The 18509-nt window shown below is 36.6% G+C and overlaps 1 protein-coding gene across 16 annotated transcripts in view; it reads right to left on the bottom strand.

Moving 5' to 3' along the window:
- The window catches only part of CADPS2 (calcium dependent secretion activator 2), a 543402-nt gene that overhangs the window by 192009 nt on the left and 332884 nt on the right, over window positions 1–18509 (bottom strand). For all 16 annotated transcript variants that reach the window (XM_058724453.1, XM_058724449.1, XM_058724458.1 and 13 more), the window contains one exon: window positions 638–704. In XM_058724453.1, coding sequence (XP_058580436.1) covers window positions 638–704 — 67 coding nt within the window. The remainder of the gene's footprint in view (window positions 1–637; window positions 705–18509) is intronic.

Here is an 18509-nt window from a genome sequence, read left to right as displayed (position 1 = left end):
ATTCCAATAATCCAATAATATTCAGAATCCTATTACAAACATATCTACCAGTCCTGGAAATTTAAAGCTACAGTTATGTGAATAAGTGATAAAAAATGTCAGATTTGTATAAAAATGGAAGCTTCTAAGTATTATGGTTTATCTATAAAATATCAGAATGATGCAGTAGTTCCCACGGTGTGGTTTTGCAATCCTGGAGAACTTTAAGATCTTTTCAGGGAATCTGTGAGGTCAAAACTATAATATTCAGACATCATCTGCATTTTCCAGTTATTCTCTGTGTGTACAGTGGAATTTTCCAGAGGCTAAATTTCATCTGATATTACAACAGATTGAATGTAGAACCTGATATGAAAATATAGCTGCATTCTATTAAGCTAGACATTAAAGAGATGTGTGAAAACCTGGAATAATGTTACTCATTTCCCTAAATTGTTTGGTTCAAAAGTTATTTTACATAAAAATGTTACTTGTGTGGGCATGTAAAGAAATTCACTACTTTTATTTTAACATGAAATACTTAAAAGTTTCCGTTTTAATTTCTAACATAGTGAATACCTATAGATATAACCCACCAAACGAAAGTTTGAGCACTGCTCTTAGACCGGTTGTGTAACAGGAAAAAAAATTTACTAACCTGAACAAGAACAAAGTAACGTTTTTTCCATCTTTTCCAGACCTTCTGTCCAAGGGCATACAAATACCTGGTAAGAAAAACAAGCAAAAGATATTTTAGATGAATGATGCTGTGGCTCTGTGCAATCATATTTCTTCCACAGGTATTCGTTCTGGAGACCAGCCTGCTAAAGGCAAAGTCTAGTTCATTTGAAAATGGAGAAAACATGTAGCTTCTGTGTTATAAAACGACTTGAGCTTATTCTAGGTTCTTGAAAGGGAATTGATTTATGTGGCTTATCAATTTGTCAGTTCTTACTACAAATTGAGCCACGTTGGAGCTAGAAAGAATAATCAAAGAACCAGTGGGAATTTTATGCTTACGACACACTTCTTAGGATAGACAAAGACTACAAACTGGGGATAGAAGACTCAGTGTTTCAGCTCTCAGATGACCGCGGCTGAGAAGTGTGGCCCCAGAAGAAGTGGCTGTCCGGTCAAGAACCTGAGTGAAGGGTCACTGTCCAGCTGGGTGACCCCAAGTTGTGCCAGCACCAATCTCGGTTTCTGTTTCTTCAACTATAAATGGCAAGACTGGCTTTGCTGATTTCTAAGGTCTCTGCCAGCCTCATAATTTGAGGGTTTAGCTGATTTACAGAAAGTATCTTGCTGCAAATTTTCCTAACTATGAAGTTCAGGTGAAGAGAACATGGTGTAATTAAACAAAAGCCCTGGCTGAAACTATGTTGAACTGTGCATTGCTATTAACAATGTGAATTGAAATGAATAAAGGAGTCAATCATTTGAGAATATTCTTACTGAATATATATATATATATATATATATATATATATATATATATGTAAGCTTATCAAGTTTATCAAGGAGGAAAAAGAAGAAACGAAAAATTGCTCTAGTATAAACATGTCATGGAGAGCTATTTAAAAATTATACCATGGGAAAAAAAATTACACCTTGGAATGATATGGACACTTACGACAAAAGTAGAAAATATCATTAGAGTTTGAAATATGATAAATATAGGCCTAGTTGTTAAATTAAAATAAGATTTTTCAATAGTTTATCATAATCCTTTTTTTTTTCTGAAGTGAAGGTTCACCACTGTAAAGGCTATTCAAACTAAATTTATATACAATTCTGAACGATAAAAAAGCACTACAGTTAATCACTTATTTGGGGGCTTAAAGTCTTGAGAGTTTCACAATTTTTAAAACTAAAATCTTAGCTTGAAATTTTAGTTTCTGTCATATTAAAATAATTCTCTTTTGCACAGCAAAGCATTTTTGCCCCCCTTTTAAAAAGTGATGCAAGAAATGAATAGGCACTCTTTACTTTTTTTCCCCCTTCCCCCATCTGTCCCCACCCCAAGCCCAACAGCCTCTAGCAACCACCGATGCGTTCTCTGTATCTATGAGCTTGATTTATTGGGTTCTAAATGTTCAGAATCAAAATCAAAAACAAAAACAACAAAAAAGATGCAGTTACTAAAAGTCAAACTAGAAACTAGACGTTTGCATTGGAAATCATCATCCATAACTGCCCAAATCAATTACGTATTTTGTGTCAAACCTATCCGCTATCTAGGTGAACTTCTACTCGGCTCTGACAATACCCCTGACACCACGCTGCCTGCACTTCTGGATATTCATTTAGTGACTGACTGACAGAGACATCCACTGCTACCGTGCTCACCTGTTCACTATCACCACCTGAGGTCCTGTTAAAACCCTTTGCCCCACCTTTGTTCTAGGCTCTAATTTCTCTTCTGTGGTTCAGGTGATAGGTGCTTCGCTGCTCTCTTTCTGTCTTTGTACGTAATTTCCTTCTCCTTGAAGTGCACACACCCCCAACTCCTATTACAGGGTTAACAGCAATGACCTCAGGAGCCAGACACTGTGGACATGACAGACGCCCTCTATAAAAGTGCACTGGCAAGATGTGCACTGAATAGCTGCTGAGGAGCCACAGAAGACGTTGGGAATCACCTTTGCTGGTGACCACCGCCTGCTTCTCAGCTCCTTCAGCGTCTCACTCAGCATCTCAGTGAGAAGCAAACCATCACCACCACAAGCGAGTGTAAGTCTTGCTAAGGTGATACACAAGGAATACTACTACCAGCGGCAACATCACTCAAAATCCGGGCTCAACATACTGGGAATGACACTGTAGGATTTCTCTGAAGACAGCAGAGTAGTGGGTGGATACATACATGTGTATACTGGAAGTTGGGAGATGTAAGGAACTGAATAAGAGATGATTTAAGAATAGAACCAAGGTAAGCATTTGGCCTCTGGGGTGTTTTGGGGGTGTTGCCCTGTAAGAAGGAATTCAATCAACCACCTAGAGAAGTCACAAGTGATCACACATATCTAGAGAGTAGCTAAGCATGAGAGTTTTGCTCTCTGCATAAGGAAATAGATTACATTCAACACAAGATAGACTGCATAAAGGCAACGTTATAAACACTATGTAGCAAAATGACAGTTTCTGTCCTTCAGTTTTCACATTAGCCAGATAAAAATTTTATGAAATAAAATGGACATGAATACATCAGAAAAGGTAACTATACTGAATAAGGATGCACTAAACTTAACTTCAACAAACTTGAGGTTTTTTTACTCTAAGAATGATTTCTGGAGTTAGATGTCTAGTACTAAGCTAGCTGCTTTCTCACTAGTATAAAAGTAGATTCTGGACATAAGAGATATTTAACATTAAGGAAAGAATGAAGAACAAGACGTTCATCAATACTGTTTAAAAGAAAAAACTCAAAATCATCTAAGAATCAATGGTAAGGAGTAAGTTGCCATGAAAAATAATGCCAAAAAATAATATGCAAATTTATTACAATGCTAAGTTAAAAAAAAAAAAAGCTGTCACATGAGCTTATAGTATACGCATGGGAAGAAAACCCAGAAAGATGAATCAAAATGTTAAGCCTGCAGTTAATATTGGGCTGGTGAGATTAAAGATGAAGTTCATTTTTTAAAGTAATCTCCACATCCAATGTGGGGCTCAAACTCACAACCTCAAAGTTAAGAGCTGCATGCTCTACCTCATGAGCCAGCCAGGTGCTCCTTCATATTGTTCTCTAGGCCTTCACATTTCCACAATTTCTACACTGAGCATATCTTCCATATTTTTAAAGTAAGATTTATTGGTATAGTTTACACATAGTAAGGTTCATCCACTTTAGGTATATAATTTGGTGAGTGTCGACATAGCAATTTAACCACCGCCACCATGAACTAACAGAACATCTGCATCCCTCCAAACCTTCCTTGAGGCCTTTGTATAATCAGTCTCCTCCTCACATCCCCTAGCTCTGCAACCACAGATCAGATTTCTAACCTTACAGTTAGTGTTTTCCAGGATGTCATGTAAGTGGAAAAATACAGTATGCACCCTTTTGCGTCTGGTTTCTTTCAGTTGGTAAAAAGCTTTTGAGATTCACCCCTGTTGTCTATATCAGGAGTTCATTCTTTTCACTGCTGAATTCATTACATTGTATGAATTTACTTCAATGTGTTTATCCATTTACCAGTTGGTGGACGTTTGGATTGCTCTCATTTTTCTAGCTATCATAAACAAAATTGCTACAAACATGCATGTACAGGTCTTTTGTGGGTCCATATTTTCATTCCTCTCAGGTAAATATCTAGGAGTGGGATTACGGAATTATATTTAAAGTGTGTGCTTAGCTTTATATGAAACTGCCAAACTGGTTATCTAAAGTAGCTGCACAATTTTGTATTACCACTAGCAACGTATGAGAGTACCTCTTATTTTATAATCAGAAAAAATTACTGTTCTGAGGGATTTGGGGGATATATTCATTATGGATCCATAAATTGTAATTCTGGTATGACAAAGTCAAATACAGTGACAAAGATCCCTCTCTTTGGTCTATAGGTATCTTGAGTACATTGGAGAACTCCTTCTCTAAGCTTTATTTATTTATTTTTGAGACAGAGAGAGACAGAGCATGAACAGGGGAGGGTCAGAGAGAGAGGGAGACACAGAATCTGAAGCAGGCTCCAGGCTCTGAGCTGTCAGCACAAAGCCCGACACGGGGCTCGAACTCACGGACTGTGAGATCATGACCTGAGCTGAAGACAGACGGTTAACCAACTGAGCCACCCAGGCGCCCCTGTAAGCTTTAATAGTTAAATGGTTTCTCAGGTGTCAAGACTATCCTCAAGTCTGTAGTTTGGTGGTCTTAGCTGCGCAAGAGTTGAATTGTGGAGAGAGTAAGGAAAAAATTAGCCCAAATCATTTGAATATTCGGTTATAATCAGATAATCCATTTTTAGAAACATCTGTAAAAATTAATACGCATTCTCTCCTCACCTGTTTTGTTTTGTTTTTAATGTTGAGTGTTAGGCTACAAATTATCTCATTTATAGATAAAAAGCCAGGAAGCTTTATTTCAGATAAATATACTAAAGTTACATTTAACATGTTGTGCTCTAGTAGGCAGTTAAGATTCAGTTCATTACATTTACATAGTGATGTTTGAGTATTCTTAATTACTGAAAAATGAGTTACTCTATGTAGAAACCATACCCATAACGAATTTTTAAGGATTTTGTATACAACAGGTTGACTTGATCTAGAAAAGATGCTAGGGCACCTCAGGGTCATTATTAGGAACGTCAATTATAACTGCATAATTCTGTAAAGAGAAGGTATCGTCGACAGGTCTAAATCGAGCAATAGTATTAAGCACATCTTTGAAAGCTATTTACCTGTCATCCATTTCTGTTTCATGAAAATAGCTCAGAACGTAAAAAAAAATCTATTATTAATATCTTTCTTTCTGAATTTTGAACGAATTGGTTTTTTACTGCCTTATAAAATCTACTTCTACCCCATAAAAGTGTAGAGAGTCTCTTCCAGGAAGTATATCTGTCATTCTGGAGACAGACTACTTTGGCTGGCGTACTACAGGTCTGTTGGCAGGTGTGCTCAGCACTCGTATTCTCCCTGATTATTTTGTAACCTGCTGAATCATTAGCTTCCTCTCAATTGACTATGTGATTAACTCAAAAAGAAAGTTTAAAGGGTATGTAAATCAGACCTGCCTAATACCACTCAAACTGGGAACACACATTTAACTGGGCTTTATTTGACAATTTATAAGGTTATCCAATAAAATATCATATATGACAGCAATAGTCTCTAATGCAGACTGTGAATTTTTTTTCACCTTATTTTGAAGAGGTTTTAAAGAGGGAAGCTAGTTTTCTCTTTTGTCCTCCCATGGGGCTTTCAGCATTATTCATTTTCACTAGCCTACAGAATTTGGTTTTAAACATTTTTACTCATCCTTGTTAAATTATTTCAGCTAAGTAACAAATGGACAGAAAATGAAGGAATGCCTATATCAGCCATTTTCATGGCCATGCCACATTCTCCAAGCCTGTATTAGAGTATGGCCTTCAGAAAAAAAAAATTATCTAATCAAAATTCAATTTGATCCAAGAATTATTTGAATGGGAAAAAAGATTCTATTGTACATAACACATTTGAAAAGTACAGATTTCTATCCCTAATTTGTACTAAACGTAACGTTTTTCCATTAAAATATTTCCAATGCAGCATAATACTCATGTAACTAGAGTATTTTGGATTACTTAGAAGTAACTGCTCAGATACTATTTAATACTGTTTGCTTTCATCAATACATCCAACTTAACGTATTAGGAAGTTGTTCCCTTTGAACAAAAAATTGCCTGATTAACTTTAAAATCTTCTCTCCTTACATGGGGATTAGGTCACAAAGAAATTAGCAGCACTGCCACAAAGCTTGGATTTAACACACAAGAGTTAAAGCCTTGAAGCATTTGGTTTTATAAATCAGTATCAACACAGCAATAATCTTAAAGAATTAATCCCTCTTCTAGGGCTGCTTCTAATGGAGAGTACTATTTGTTCCAAAGAGACATAGCAATCATTGCTAGAAAATAAGGCACAGAACCACCTAAATGTGTATCAATGTTTCGTTCGCCTAGGACTATTTTTTTTTTTTTTTTGGTGTTACTATTCTTGGTCATGCTCTATCCTCAAATATAAAAGAAATGTGACATTTTCAAGAGTTTTGACTGCATATTTAAAATACGATGTGGATACTGTCAGGGAAAATGTCACATGAAGAAAGAAAAGAAAATTAAAGAACTTTGGCAACAGCAAACCTCAAAGTTAGTATCGACGAGGAAAACAGGGCATTATTTCTCATCTTCTCTTTCAATAACTATGTAGGGACCAAAAAAACCAACAGAGACCAAATCCCTGTCATGACTATGAGAGAATCTCAACACTAAAAACTGTACTATCTTTATGGAATCGCTATCATCCTTAAAAGAGTTATGTGATAACTTGGTAAGCCAAGGTGCTTTTAAAAGTTTTCATCTGTGGAGAAACAAAAGCAGAGCCTTTATGAAATCCATTAGAACGTTCTATGACAACAGGGATAAACACTTTTCTTCAGATATGTGCTGCCTATTAACAATATATATTATTACCAAGAAAACGACCTCAACCACAGGCTGGAAAAAAATGGAGTTTCCTAAAAACAAGCATCAAGCAAACAAAAATTGGCAACATGACTATGCTCATTTTTGCTGCATTTTCAAGGAGATATTTAGATTTCATTACATGTTTAGATTGCAATGCTTGTAAAATAAAATTATTTTAAATGCTTGTTCTTACACAGTGCTCCTGTGAATGGTTTTTAATAGTAGATTCACATATATCATTCTGTGATGTGTCTTCAAGCCCCAAACCCCCAAATTAGTTTTAATAATAAATTAAACCATTTTTCTGTAAATGGTATATATTCTCTGCTAATATATAATCACAAAAGTTAATGAAATTTCAGGAACTCATTTTTTGGTTAGTTTTTAAAATTGAGAGTTAACTCAACTCTGTAACACAGTGTGTCTGAGCTCCAATATATCCCATCCTATTCTAGTAAATAAACAGCTAATATTCTCTACGTCATATTTGAAACGGAAAATGGGAGAACATAACCAATAACAATTATCCAAACACTCTAAAAACACTTTATAAGACCTAACTTAAAGACTGCTCAAAGAATCTTCAACACACAAAAATTCTCCAAACATATTACTAAATATTGTAGTTAAGTTTCAATTAGAGTGGTGGCATGCAGTTCTAATAGAAAGGAGAATATGACAATTTATTTGCACTGAGTCCATGCTGTGGGAGTTCATGGTTTCACTTTGTGATGAAAAATCATCACTAATGAATATTTGAAAAACATAATTGTGTACAGAATGTGGGAATTATTCGGTGCTTGAAAAAAAGGACTATTTCTTTTGTCGGATCACTTGAGTCCAGCTTTTTATTCAAAGAAATGGAACAATCAATCTACATGTTGAATGATAAAGCCTTTCCTTCTACAAGGCTTCATTTTTCAAGGAAAAATACAGAAAGGGAAAAAAAATCAATATATAGAGTCGTTTAGTCCTGGAAAGGGCTTTCTTAAAGAGAAACCTCAGTCAAGGTTGAAAGAGCAATTAATGCAGGCTCAAAAATCTGGGCCATTCTGATAGAGTTCGGTTAACATGTGGCAGAAGTAATCATCCACTTGTGAAAATGATTTTCGGTTCATTCTCAAACACCTTTCAGACACTCATGATCCCATTTAACTGACAACAATACAGGCTATCTGTGGGCACCACTGCATCTGATGTGAAAACCAATAGGGACCAAATGCCCTCAGGCACTTTCAGTCATCCTGCACGTTCCCTGTTCTCTGCTGCCTGGATAAAAGGAATCTTCCTTTCACTGCATTCTTTCTTTTATTTAACCCTGAAAGATAAGCCTTTTTTGGGGGGTGGGGGGTACTTTTGGCTAAGGATGAGAGAAAGAAACTGATTCAAGACAACAGTGTGACCTGGGCATTAAGAAACCAGGAAATAAATACATTCCGACTGGCTCTTTACCTCCTGAATTCTTAAGGGAAAGAGTACATGAGGTTGGGGAGGCAAGGGAAGGTTCCCCACCAAACAAAACTACTTAACATTTTGAGAGAAATTATGAACAAAGAAAAATATGAAACTCCTACAGCTAAACAAGAAGTTGAAATGTGTGTGCTGTATAAACAGACTTACAAAAGCAAACTTGAGTAAAATGTAGAGTTCTCCACTCCTTTTCTTGACCACACTTTATAGAATTAGTAACATAAAACCAATCACCCCTCCTTTTCTTCCTAAGTCCCATCTTCTGGTAGTTTACTCTAAGCCTGAGTTAACTCTCAGCTTGTATCAGCATTATCAGAGTGTAACAGTCTAATGTATGAAAGCTGTCTTCTAAACACCGGTTTGCCATTGCCTACTACAGAACACGAACGGAGGCAATCTGCCAACATGGGAAGACTGATACCCCAACCTCGGGTAAGACATTAAGAACTCCAAATGACCATTTGTAAAAGAGGTCCAAAATAAAAAGCAATGCACAGTCACCCAGAAACAAACCGAACTGGGGAAATTATAACAGTAGCTCTTCGAAAAGTATGTTTAAATAACTACGCACAAGGCAAACCACCTAAATGAAACCGCACAGAGAAATCTATTTGAAAGGCAGTTTTTTCTCGATTTATCTTTGATAACTGATCAGCAGTATTCTTTTATATCTCAACAGGAAAAGTACTCTTAAAAACTTTTTTAATGGATCATGGTCTCACATATTTTACAAAGTTACACCAATATGTTAGAGTCTCATTCTAATATACTGTAACACAGAGGGCAGATTTTGTAAGCATGGTTTCTTCATGTTTGTCCTCAGTTCAAACGTCCTTCAAAATAAGTAATACTTTTCTGCCTGTGCAGAAGCCTTACTGCTTTGTTAGAAGTTAAAGAAAATTAGCTTTCCAAGTTAATTATAAAATATCTCAGAAGGGGATAAGTGAAAATATGTCCAAATAATGTACTAAGCAACCTATTCCAGCCAGGCTAACTTGCAGAGTCAAGACCATACCTCCATCTTCTGTGGAGGAGGGTACAGGCTGGGAAGATGTGAATCTGGGGGGGCGGGGGGTGGTGGAGGGTCATCTACCACACGTTCCAAAAGGAAGGACACTCTGCACTTGGCAATAAAGCTCTAGGGCACCTACCAATTAAGATGAAATAATTCACTTAGACAATCCCAGATACTTTTGTGAGATCCATTAAGCTCTCCTCTTCCTGAAAATGCAAACGATTTGGTAATAATGAAACAAAAGTTTTAGCAAGGGGTTTTTATGTAACAAACTATATCTTATTGACTATTCCAAATATGTTCTCTTTTTCGACACAATATTCCCAAAACATAGCAAAAATAATCACTTTTAAACATTATATCCAATATAGGTAATGCTGAGTTAGCAGAAATTTTTAGGTCTCGGTTTTCTGTAAGTGGAGATATCTGTCCTACCTTCTTCATATTTATGATAAATCTGAGATGAAATATGCACAAAAAATGCCCATTTGTAAACTGTATACAGTCTAAAAAGAAAATCATGGGGCACCTAGGTACCTCAGTTGGTTAAGCGTCGGACTCTTGATTTCTGCTCAGGTCATGATCTCACAATTCGGGAGATGGAGACCGCCCCCCCCCGCCTCCGCCTCTCCCATGTCAGCAAGGAGTCTGCTTGGGATTCTCTCTCCCCCTCTCTGCCCCTCCCCTGCTTCAGTGTGTGTGCGCTCTCAAAATACATAAACTTAAAAAAAAAAAAAAAAAGAAGTCAAGACTATCCTATATGTCTATTTAAACTTGAACTTAAATTTAAAAAAAAAGAAAATGAAAATCATTGAGAAGGTAATGTGAGATTCAGTGTTTTCCACTGTGTGTCTTGGGAATTGGATACAAAGAAGGATTATGCGAAAAAAAGAACAAATGTGGTGGGCAAATACATGTGAGAAATACTCAGTTAAAGAAAGCTGAAAGTATTCTGAATGAGAGGATGAGTAAGAGCTTATCGTAGACCTGGAAGACACACTAAAAAGCAGGAGGGGAAAGGAGAAGAGTGGGTGTAGCGTCTCCAAAATTATAGAATCTTCTTCAGAAAGTATCTTGTAGGAGTAATGTTTTCCAGCATACACTTTGGGAAATCAGGCAGACTAGAATACTGATAATTAGTCTTTAAGTGATAAAATTATACAATTGAGTTTTTACATTCTGTTCGGAATTAACAAAAATCCTAATCATAATTAAAATGTCTTTTTCACTTCTAACATCGTTTTCGTAGGAATCTGTCAACACTTATGTTTGGGGGATAAAAAGTTTTTTGTAAAATTTGGATCATAATCTCCATGGATTATATTTGATTTCTGAAAGATCACTTGCTCTGTAATGTTTCTCTCTGGTCTTAGTGAATGAGGACATTTTCGGAAGACTCTGAAATTTAGAAAGCTATATCCATCTTTAAAGTAACTTACCCTCATGTGAGTCATTTATTAATGCATTTGAATTCCTCCTGACACCCGGCGTGTTTCACAGATTCCCTGCCCTAATAGCCTTGTTCTACCCGCACTGTCTCACCTGAATTTCAGTTTTATGCCTTGTGACCAATCTTCTTTGTAGTCCAGCACAACTGTGTGGAGTTCTGGTTCAAGACTTCAGGGACTATCACTCCAGTTTTGACGTTTACCTTGGCCTCAGTGTCTTATCCCCTGCCCTCATTTTTGGATAAGCAACCCAATACTCCAGGCCAAGGACCCAGCTTTGCTCTTGTGCATCCTTCTCTGATACCCTGCTTTGGCATCGGTGATGGCTCACATATGCAAAGCACTGCCTGTGCTGAGATCTGCAGATACTTCCCTTGGTTTTGACACCATGTACTCGTCTGCACAGATACTCTGTTCTCGCTGTTCCTCTAATCAGTTCCACACACATCTAACATTTTTCATTCAATTCCCGCAATTTAAATTAATTTAGTTCTTGAGTCTCACCTTTCCACTTTCTTCCCATCTCTCGGTTCAGCCACCACCCTTCCACACAAGCCCTCCCTGATATCCCTAATAAGGTCATATTCCTTTATTTCACGTATTAGGCAAGATGTGGACACTTCTCCCATAGCTCTGCCATGGCCTATGGCGAGGCATATTGGATTAGTCTATTTCCAGCACAAAACCGTAAATCTGTGTAAGTCAAGGGTCACATCGGTCATGATTCACCACTCCATCCCAGCACTGGGCCTTTATATAGCAGATATTCCATAAGCATTTTTGGAATGACTAAATGGCTATTTCTAGGTCTTTCATAAGGAATAATTATAATAAGAACATAAAGAAAATCAACCTTCAGCAAAAATTTATATAACATGTATCAAAGTAAAATAAAAAGCATTGAATAGACTTTGGATATTTCATAAAGTTGTTATTTTTAGACTTATTTAATCACAAGTATTCAAATAGTTTTAGCAGAATGTTATCCTAATGTTTAACTTAACACGGAAAATCAAAACATAAAGGAAGCATAAATCAACTGCTATGAAAGCAGGCACAGAACTTTAGTAGGAGTCCAGTCCACCCACCACCCCATTATCCAAAAAAGGCACTCCTGAACTTTTGAAATAAGGCCTACGCTCAACATAGGGCTTGAACTCACAATCCTGAGATCAAGAGTTGCGTGCTTTATTGACTGAGCCAGTCAGGGTCCCCTGAGGCTCCTGAACTTTAGGCAAAACAGTTTGAACCACTGCTGGAAACAGCCTCAAGGTCATAGCATCACAGGGGCCTTTTAGTCAAAATGGAATAGAATACATTCTAGGTCTAAAGATCTCAAAGTTCCCCCAGATTCCTAACTCCACTAATACTCTTTTATTATTTTTTTTTAATTTGCTGATACATGGACATTGTTGGGAGTCTCTGAGAAGCCCCGATACTTTATACAGCACATTTCTCTTTTCTTTGCCTAAGTTCTGAACAAATTGGCTTCTGAAAATATAGTTAAGAGGCAAAAACATCACCTCATTCACCATTATTGTCTCCAGTCACAGACAGTGCTGAACAGGAGAGGCCTGTCCATGTCCAGAGGCATGAAGATGCTGCCTCTGACAGACTTATTCAGGGAGAAGCAGAGAACAGGTACTCCCCATGGACAACTCACCTTCAAAGGACAGAGTGGAAAGGGCTGGTCTATGCATGCCCAGCTCCTGCTTTAAAGCTAACCACTCAGCTAAGTCCAAAAACGGACAGGAGAGAAGCCAGGGGTATTACTGTCGTGGAGGTCCCGCCACATGGAAGTATCAGGGGTGGGCAATAAGTGCTTTGTCGAAACAGAGATGAAAAAGTGAAAATATTCACAGAGAGAGGGAGGGAGGGAGGGGGAACAAAAATACAAAAACACATGCAACTTTTAAGTTCCTTTAACTTCTATGTGCCCAGCATGACTTCCCCTTTTTTCATGTATAAAATAGGAGTAGCAGTGTCTGCCTTGAGTATAAGGGACAGAGTCAGTGCAAAAACAGGGTGAAATGATGTATGTAAAAGGCCCTTTGAAACTAAAGTGCAAACCTATAAAGCACAAGGTAAATCAAGGCATCATCGTCATCATTATAGTAGTTGTAGAATATACTGAAAAATACTTCAATCTAATTTTTTCGAAGGACTCTTCGGCAAGTGCAGGGGAGTGACAGTGAATTTTCCAACTTGTCCATTAAAAAAAAACTTTCCAAGAGTGGGGCAAAAACCTGTTTTTCTAAAATCAAGAATAACAGTATATCGCACAGGTTACGACAAAATTAGTTTTTCTCATTCATCAGATATAAGTAATATTTCTGTAGCATACATATATGTTTCCCAGTCACTAAGTTCCTTAGGTTCTTAGGAAGCTGTTACTTATCAACAAACAAACAAAATTCTAGAATACTATGAAAAATGCACATTTACATCCAGTTTCTCTCTTACCTCCATCTATTTGGAGAATAACAAAATAAAGGCAATAGTATTAAGGGGGCCATGTACAATCAAGCTGGGACTCATTGGGCTAGGCTTGTAAAATGCTTCCTGTTCTCCTTTAATTTTAAAGCTTAAGAATTCCACTTATTTGTCTATAAACTGTATTTATGAGACTTCTGCCTATGAATGCAAGATACAAAGAAAAATGAAATCAATATAGTTAAGAGAAGAAAACCTTTGACATTTACAAAACATATTTAGAATTTCAAGTTTCACATATTTTTGGTTAAAACTGACCTTAGTGATATCTTTGATCATTCATCTACTACTAAGCATTAAAGTTTTTCTACATTAATTTGATAAAATGTCTTGACAAGTTTGATATGTCCAAAATGAGCTACCACTTCACCTTCTTCTAACCTTTCTTCTTACACTTTTTTTTTTTTTTAAGGAAAATGTCTTGAAGGTTACTTAATACTCTTTAAATAGTGGCACCTTTATTACCAAGTTCTCTACTCAAAGGAGAAAATAGGATTCTGTTTTCAGGGAATGCTTGCGCCACCTACTGGATAAATATATGACTATTTCCATCAAAGAAAAACTAACTCTTCCAAAGATACTTTCCTTTAAAATCCAACTTTGGAAGAAAATCCGGTCCTTCTCTTTCTTGTGTTTGAAGGCATGTGTCAGTAGGGGAAATTGGCACCTTTCCCCCCAAGGTTAATGCACATTGTTTCAAATGTACTCAAATACATGTCAGTTCATAACTCAGTAGTCCCTTCTTAATGGAATCATTTGAGAGTTATATATTCACAGGCAAAAGTGTACATGAAATAGAAAAATATAAATGGAGGAAATGAGATAACTATTTAACTATTTATTTAAAAAACACCAGCATGTAATTTTAAAACAAATATAAGCAGCGGCTCTCTTCCATTTAGCCATCCAGCTAGAGATAAAGATTAGAATTTTGTTCCACAAATTTGTAATATGAAGATTACTTCATAGAAAACTACCTCAATTCCAAAGATATATTTGAGTTTTTCTTAATAGTTAAAACCACAATAATAAAACAGAATGCAAAAAAAAAAACAGTACATGGAATAATACACTGACCTCTAAATATTTTTTCTCCTCTTCTTTTTATGGTGGCACCACCTAAATAGCAGAAGCACTGCAAAGAAATTTGAGATTTGTTCGTTTTCAGTTAAGAAGACATATTTTTTCTAGGAAAACAAAATGGGAATCCTGTTCAAAGGTCTGTGTCATAATTACATCCTGGGGTTTGATTCAGTTGCTGGCACGTATGTATCTGCCTTTCAGTGGGGTGCATAAATTACTAGAAAGTTATTATAAATTACAGTGTAACTGTAATGGGCAAGAATTCAAATAACTTTCAACTTATCAGAGGGTTTTTTTTCTGCCTTCCTTTGCTATACAAGTAGAGGAAAATAAGAAAACAAACTTACTTCAGAACTTAGGAGACATATCTTGGAGTCAATGTTCTTTAGAGATGTTTAATATTTACTTTGTATAGTTTAAGACATAAGACATAGGACATCAGCCTAAGGTAGAAAGTGTTACGAAAAGTGAAGATGAACAAATTCATGAGAATTTGTACAAGTCCGAGATTTTCAGACAGACGAGCATAGGTAAAATAAATGATCCTCAATCCTCAAATAAAAATATATTTATTAACTCTAAAAAGCAACACAGAATTCTAATAAATACTAAAAGAATGTTCAGCAATAAAGTTTGAAATTAAATATGGTTTCTTGTGAGACTTATTCTGCTAGCATCCTTTTGATGCTATCTGAAAGTAAAAAAACAAAGTCAAAAAAAGTAAAATGGCAGACTATATTAGGATACGTTCTGTTATAGAATAATTTTATACTGATATGCTTCAAATAGCTATTCCCAATGCATTTCATTCTTCTCTTTTCTCCTTTCCCTTCCCCCTCCCTCCTCCTTCCTTTTTAATGTTTATTTTTGTGAGGGAGAGAGGCAGAGAATCTGAAGCAGGTTCCATGCTTTCCACGCAGAGCCCCACAAGGGGCTCGAAGTCACGAACTGAACTGTGAGATCACCACCTGAGCTGAAGTCAAACACTTAGCTGACTGAGCTACCCAGATGCCCCTCATTGTTTTCATTATAACAGGTTACATTTTATCTTTAGAGATTTATTGAATTCCTGGCATTGTGCTTTTGTACTTTACATATATAATCTCAGTTAATACAATAATCCTATAAGGTAGGTACAGTTACTGCTATAAACTACAACAAATGTAGTTTATAACCAACTTCTGATAATCTTAATACTACAAAAACTATGTTAAGAACTACCTTCAGTATTACTTACAAATTTTTACTGGATATTTTCAGTTGATTTTTGGCTTTGCTATAAGATTCATTTCGTAAGTAAATTATAAAGGAACAACCTCCAGTTGTTATACACATAAAACAATTGTGTTCATGGAAGAGGTTACCTTGTATATACGGAGAATGTGGTCTTTGAGATCAAGACCACTCATTGTATATTGGGTGAGAGGCATTGTGTCCCAGTTCCTGGCTTGGTTATGAATGAGAAAGTGCTTACTTAGCCAGAAGACCATTCCCTGGGTTGCAGGTGTTAAATAGGAGTCTTCATTTGGAGCAAAGACTAAAAGCAAAACAGTAGGGTATCCTCAAAGGGTACCACCTAAGTCGGGTCAGCCTCTTGAGGAAGGAACACAGCTAGTGGAGGACAGTAGGTCAACTGTCAGAGGCCCTGAGAATGATGGCAAGCTTTCCAGGAAGCTTCTCATATCCCCTATGACTCCATCATTTGTTCTCCCTCAGCATAAAGACTTTTAGAAGTTCTACACCACTTTAACTGAACAAAGAGAAACAAAGAAGCAGTGCCTACAATGGAAGAGAAAGGAAAAGAGGTGGAGTTAGGGCATATCTGAGGTCTAGCATAGTATGAAGGATGTGAGGGAATCCCTCCAGGAAGGGCAAACTCACAGTCCCAATGTTACCATCCAGTCACCCCTATCTCTGGAAGATCTTCCTACTGACTATAGCAGAAGAAGTTTGGAGGTCTTCTCTTCGGTGCAGTATTCCCTTCCAGTAGTTTCCACAAAATCTCAGGAAAATCTCTGTCAAAATACAGACTGCTGGGCCCTGAGGTAGAGTCACTAGATCAAGCCTGACCATCTGCATTTCTAGCAAGTTCTCAGGAGATGCTGGTGCTCCTGGTCCAGAGACCAGATCTGTTTTGAAACTTCAACAGAAACAAAAACCTCAGCCATATCCATATATTTTAAAATGTATTTTTATCTAAAAGTATATAATCAGTTAAGATTTCTCTACCCTAAGCAATTTTTCTAAGTGAAATAAACCAAATAACTTTTTCTCTTAAATTTGATCATAGTGCCCCCAAGTGGATAAAAAAATACTAACAAGAAAGGAAAATGGACCGATTTTCACTGGGATGGGGGTTTATGTAAACCTACCTTCGTATTTGCCAGAATGCCCAAACTGGCGCTTTGCCCAGCATACCTTCAGTACAGGTTAGCTGAATAAACACCTGCACGTATTTCAGAAAGACTTACCACTCTTGCCCTCAGTGTTTTACTTATACAACATTAATATTGGGCCAGATGATCCCAAAATCTTTTTTAGTTCTTTAATTTTATGTTGGCAGGAAGTAACCACAAATCTCATTTAGAAAAAAGTGTAATATAAAGAAACGACTAACAGGAAAACTATTATTGTTCTGTGCTCTCCATTCTCGCCATCACACAGTTCCTCGAAGTTGTGATAATTTAGGGTTTAGGAAAAACAACAACAACAACGATTTGTACCCAGGTGATTGAATATAATGCAAGGTGGTTAAATGGGCTCAGGCTACATACCTGTCTCTCCAACGCAGGAGACTGGTAGTTGCCTGTGCCATATCCTAGAGGAAGTCTTGGGAAGAAAATAAACTTTCTTCCTAGATATGATATCTTTACATACACTCCATAGATGTTTACATATTATATTCTGTAATTCCTCTTAAAAACATATCAGCTTACACTTTCATTTTTTACTTCAAAGGGTATATATGGAATCACGAAACTGGGGGGACTTAGCTACAAAAGGAAAACTGTTGATATGTCAAATTATTTAAAATGGAAAACAATGGCGAAAAAGACCAGATACTGACTAAATCGTTTTCTTAGTAACTTTCTTACATGCATGTATGTAATGCCTCCCTCCCTCCCATCTACCAGTATGCATGTGTATGTGTATATGTATGGAAAATTTATATATATATATATATATATATATATATATATATATATATATATATTCATACACACACACACCTCATCTTTTTATCATTATCTTAATTTCAGAAAAGATCTCCTATTTTAAATGTATGCCCAGGCTCTCCAATTTTTTTCATCACTCAAACCAACAAACTCATTCGACATGATACAAGGACTGAAGGGCAGAAACCCAGGTTCTGGTGGCACCACATAATGACCCCGGTAAAAGCTGGAAGGGGGCTAATGAGTACATTTCTCCCTCTGCACTTCCCTTAAATTTCTTCCGCACACATGAAATATGGATCTCATACAAAATACCCAGAAAAGTCTCATGTTATTTCATGCCAATTAACAAACTGCTAACACATCATGCTAATAAAAAAAGCAATTGACCTAAGTAGAAGGGCTAATTAAATGGAGTAAGATAATTAAACGATTCTCAATATGTAATCAAAAATTATGGCTGGAAGTGTTTCACAATGTTGTCTTTTTGTTTTCAAGTATCTGCCTATCGGCAAAATTCTAATCAGTGTATCCATATGCATAAAAGACAGATTCAGTGCAGATGTTAATTTGTTGCATGATAGAAATCAGGTGTTCAATTACAAATAATGGGGTGTATGAGAGAACGTCCAAGATTTCCATTTAGCTGAACACATGCATCTCAACCGAC

The sequence above is a fragment of the Neofelis nebulosa genome, chromosome 4 (genome assembly GCF_028018385.1).
Source record: "Neofelis nebulosa isolate mNeoNeb1 chromosome 4, mNeoNeb1.pri, whole genome shotgun sequence".
NCBI classification, from domain to species: Eukaryota; Metazoa; Chordata; class Mammalia; order Carnivora; family Felidae; genus Neofelis; species Neofelis nebulosa.
This window is presented reverse-complemented; position numbering and strand designations above follow the sequence as displayed.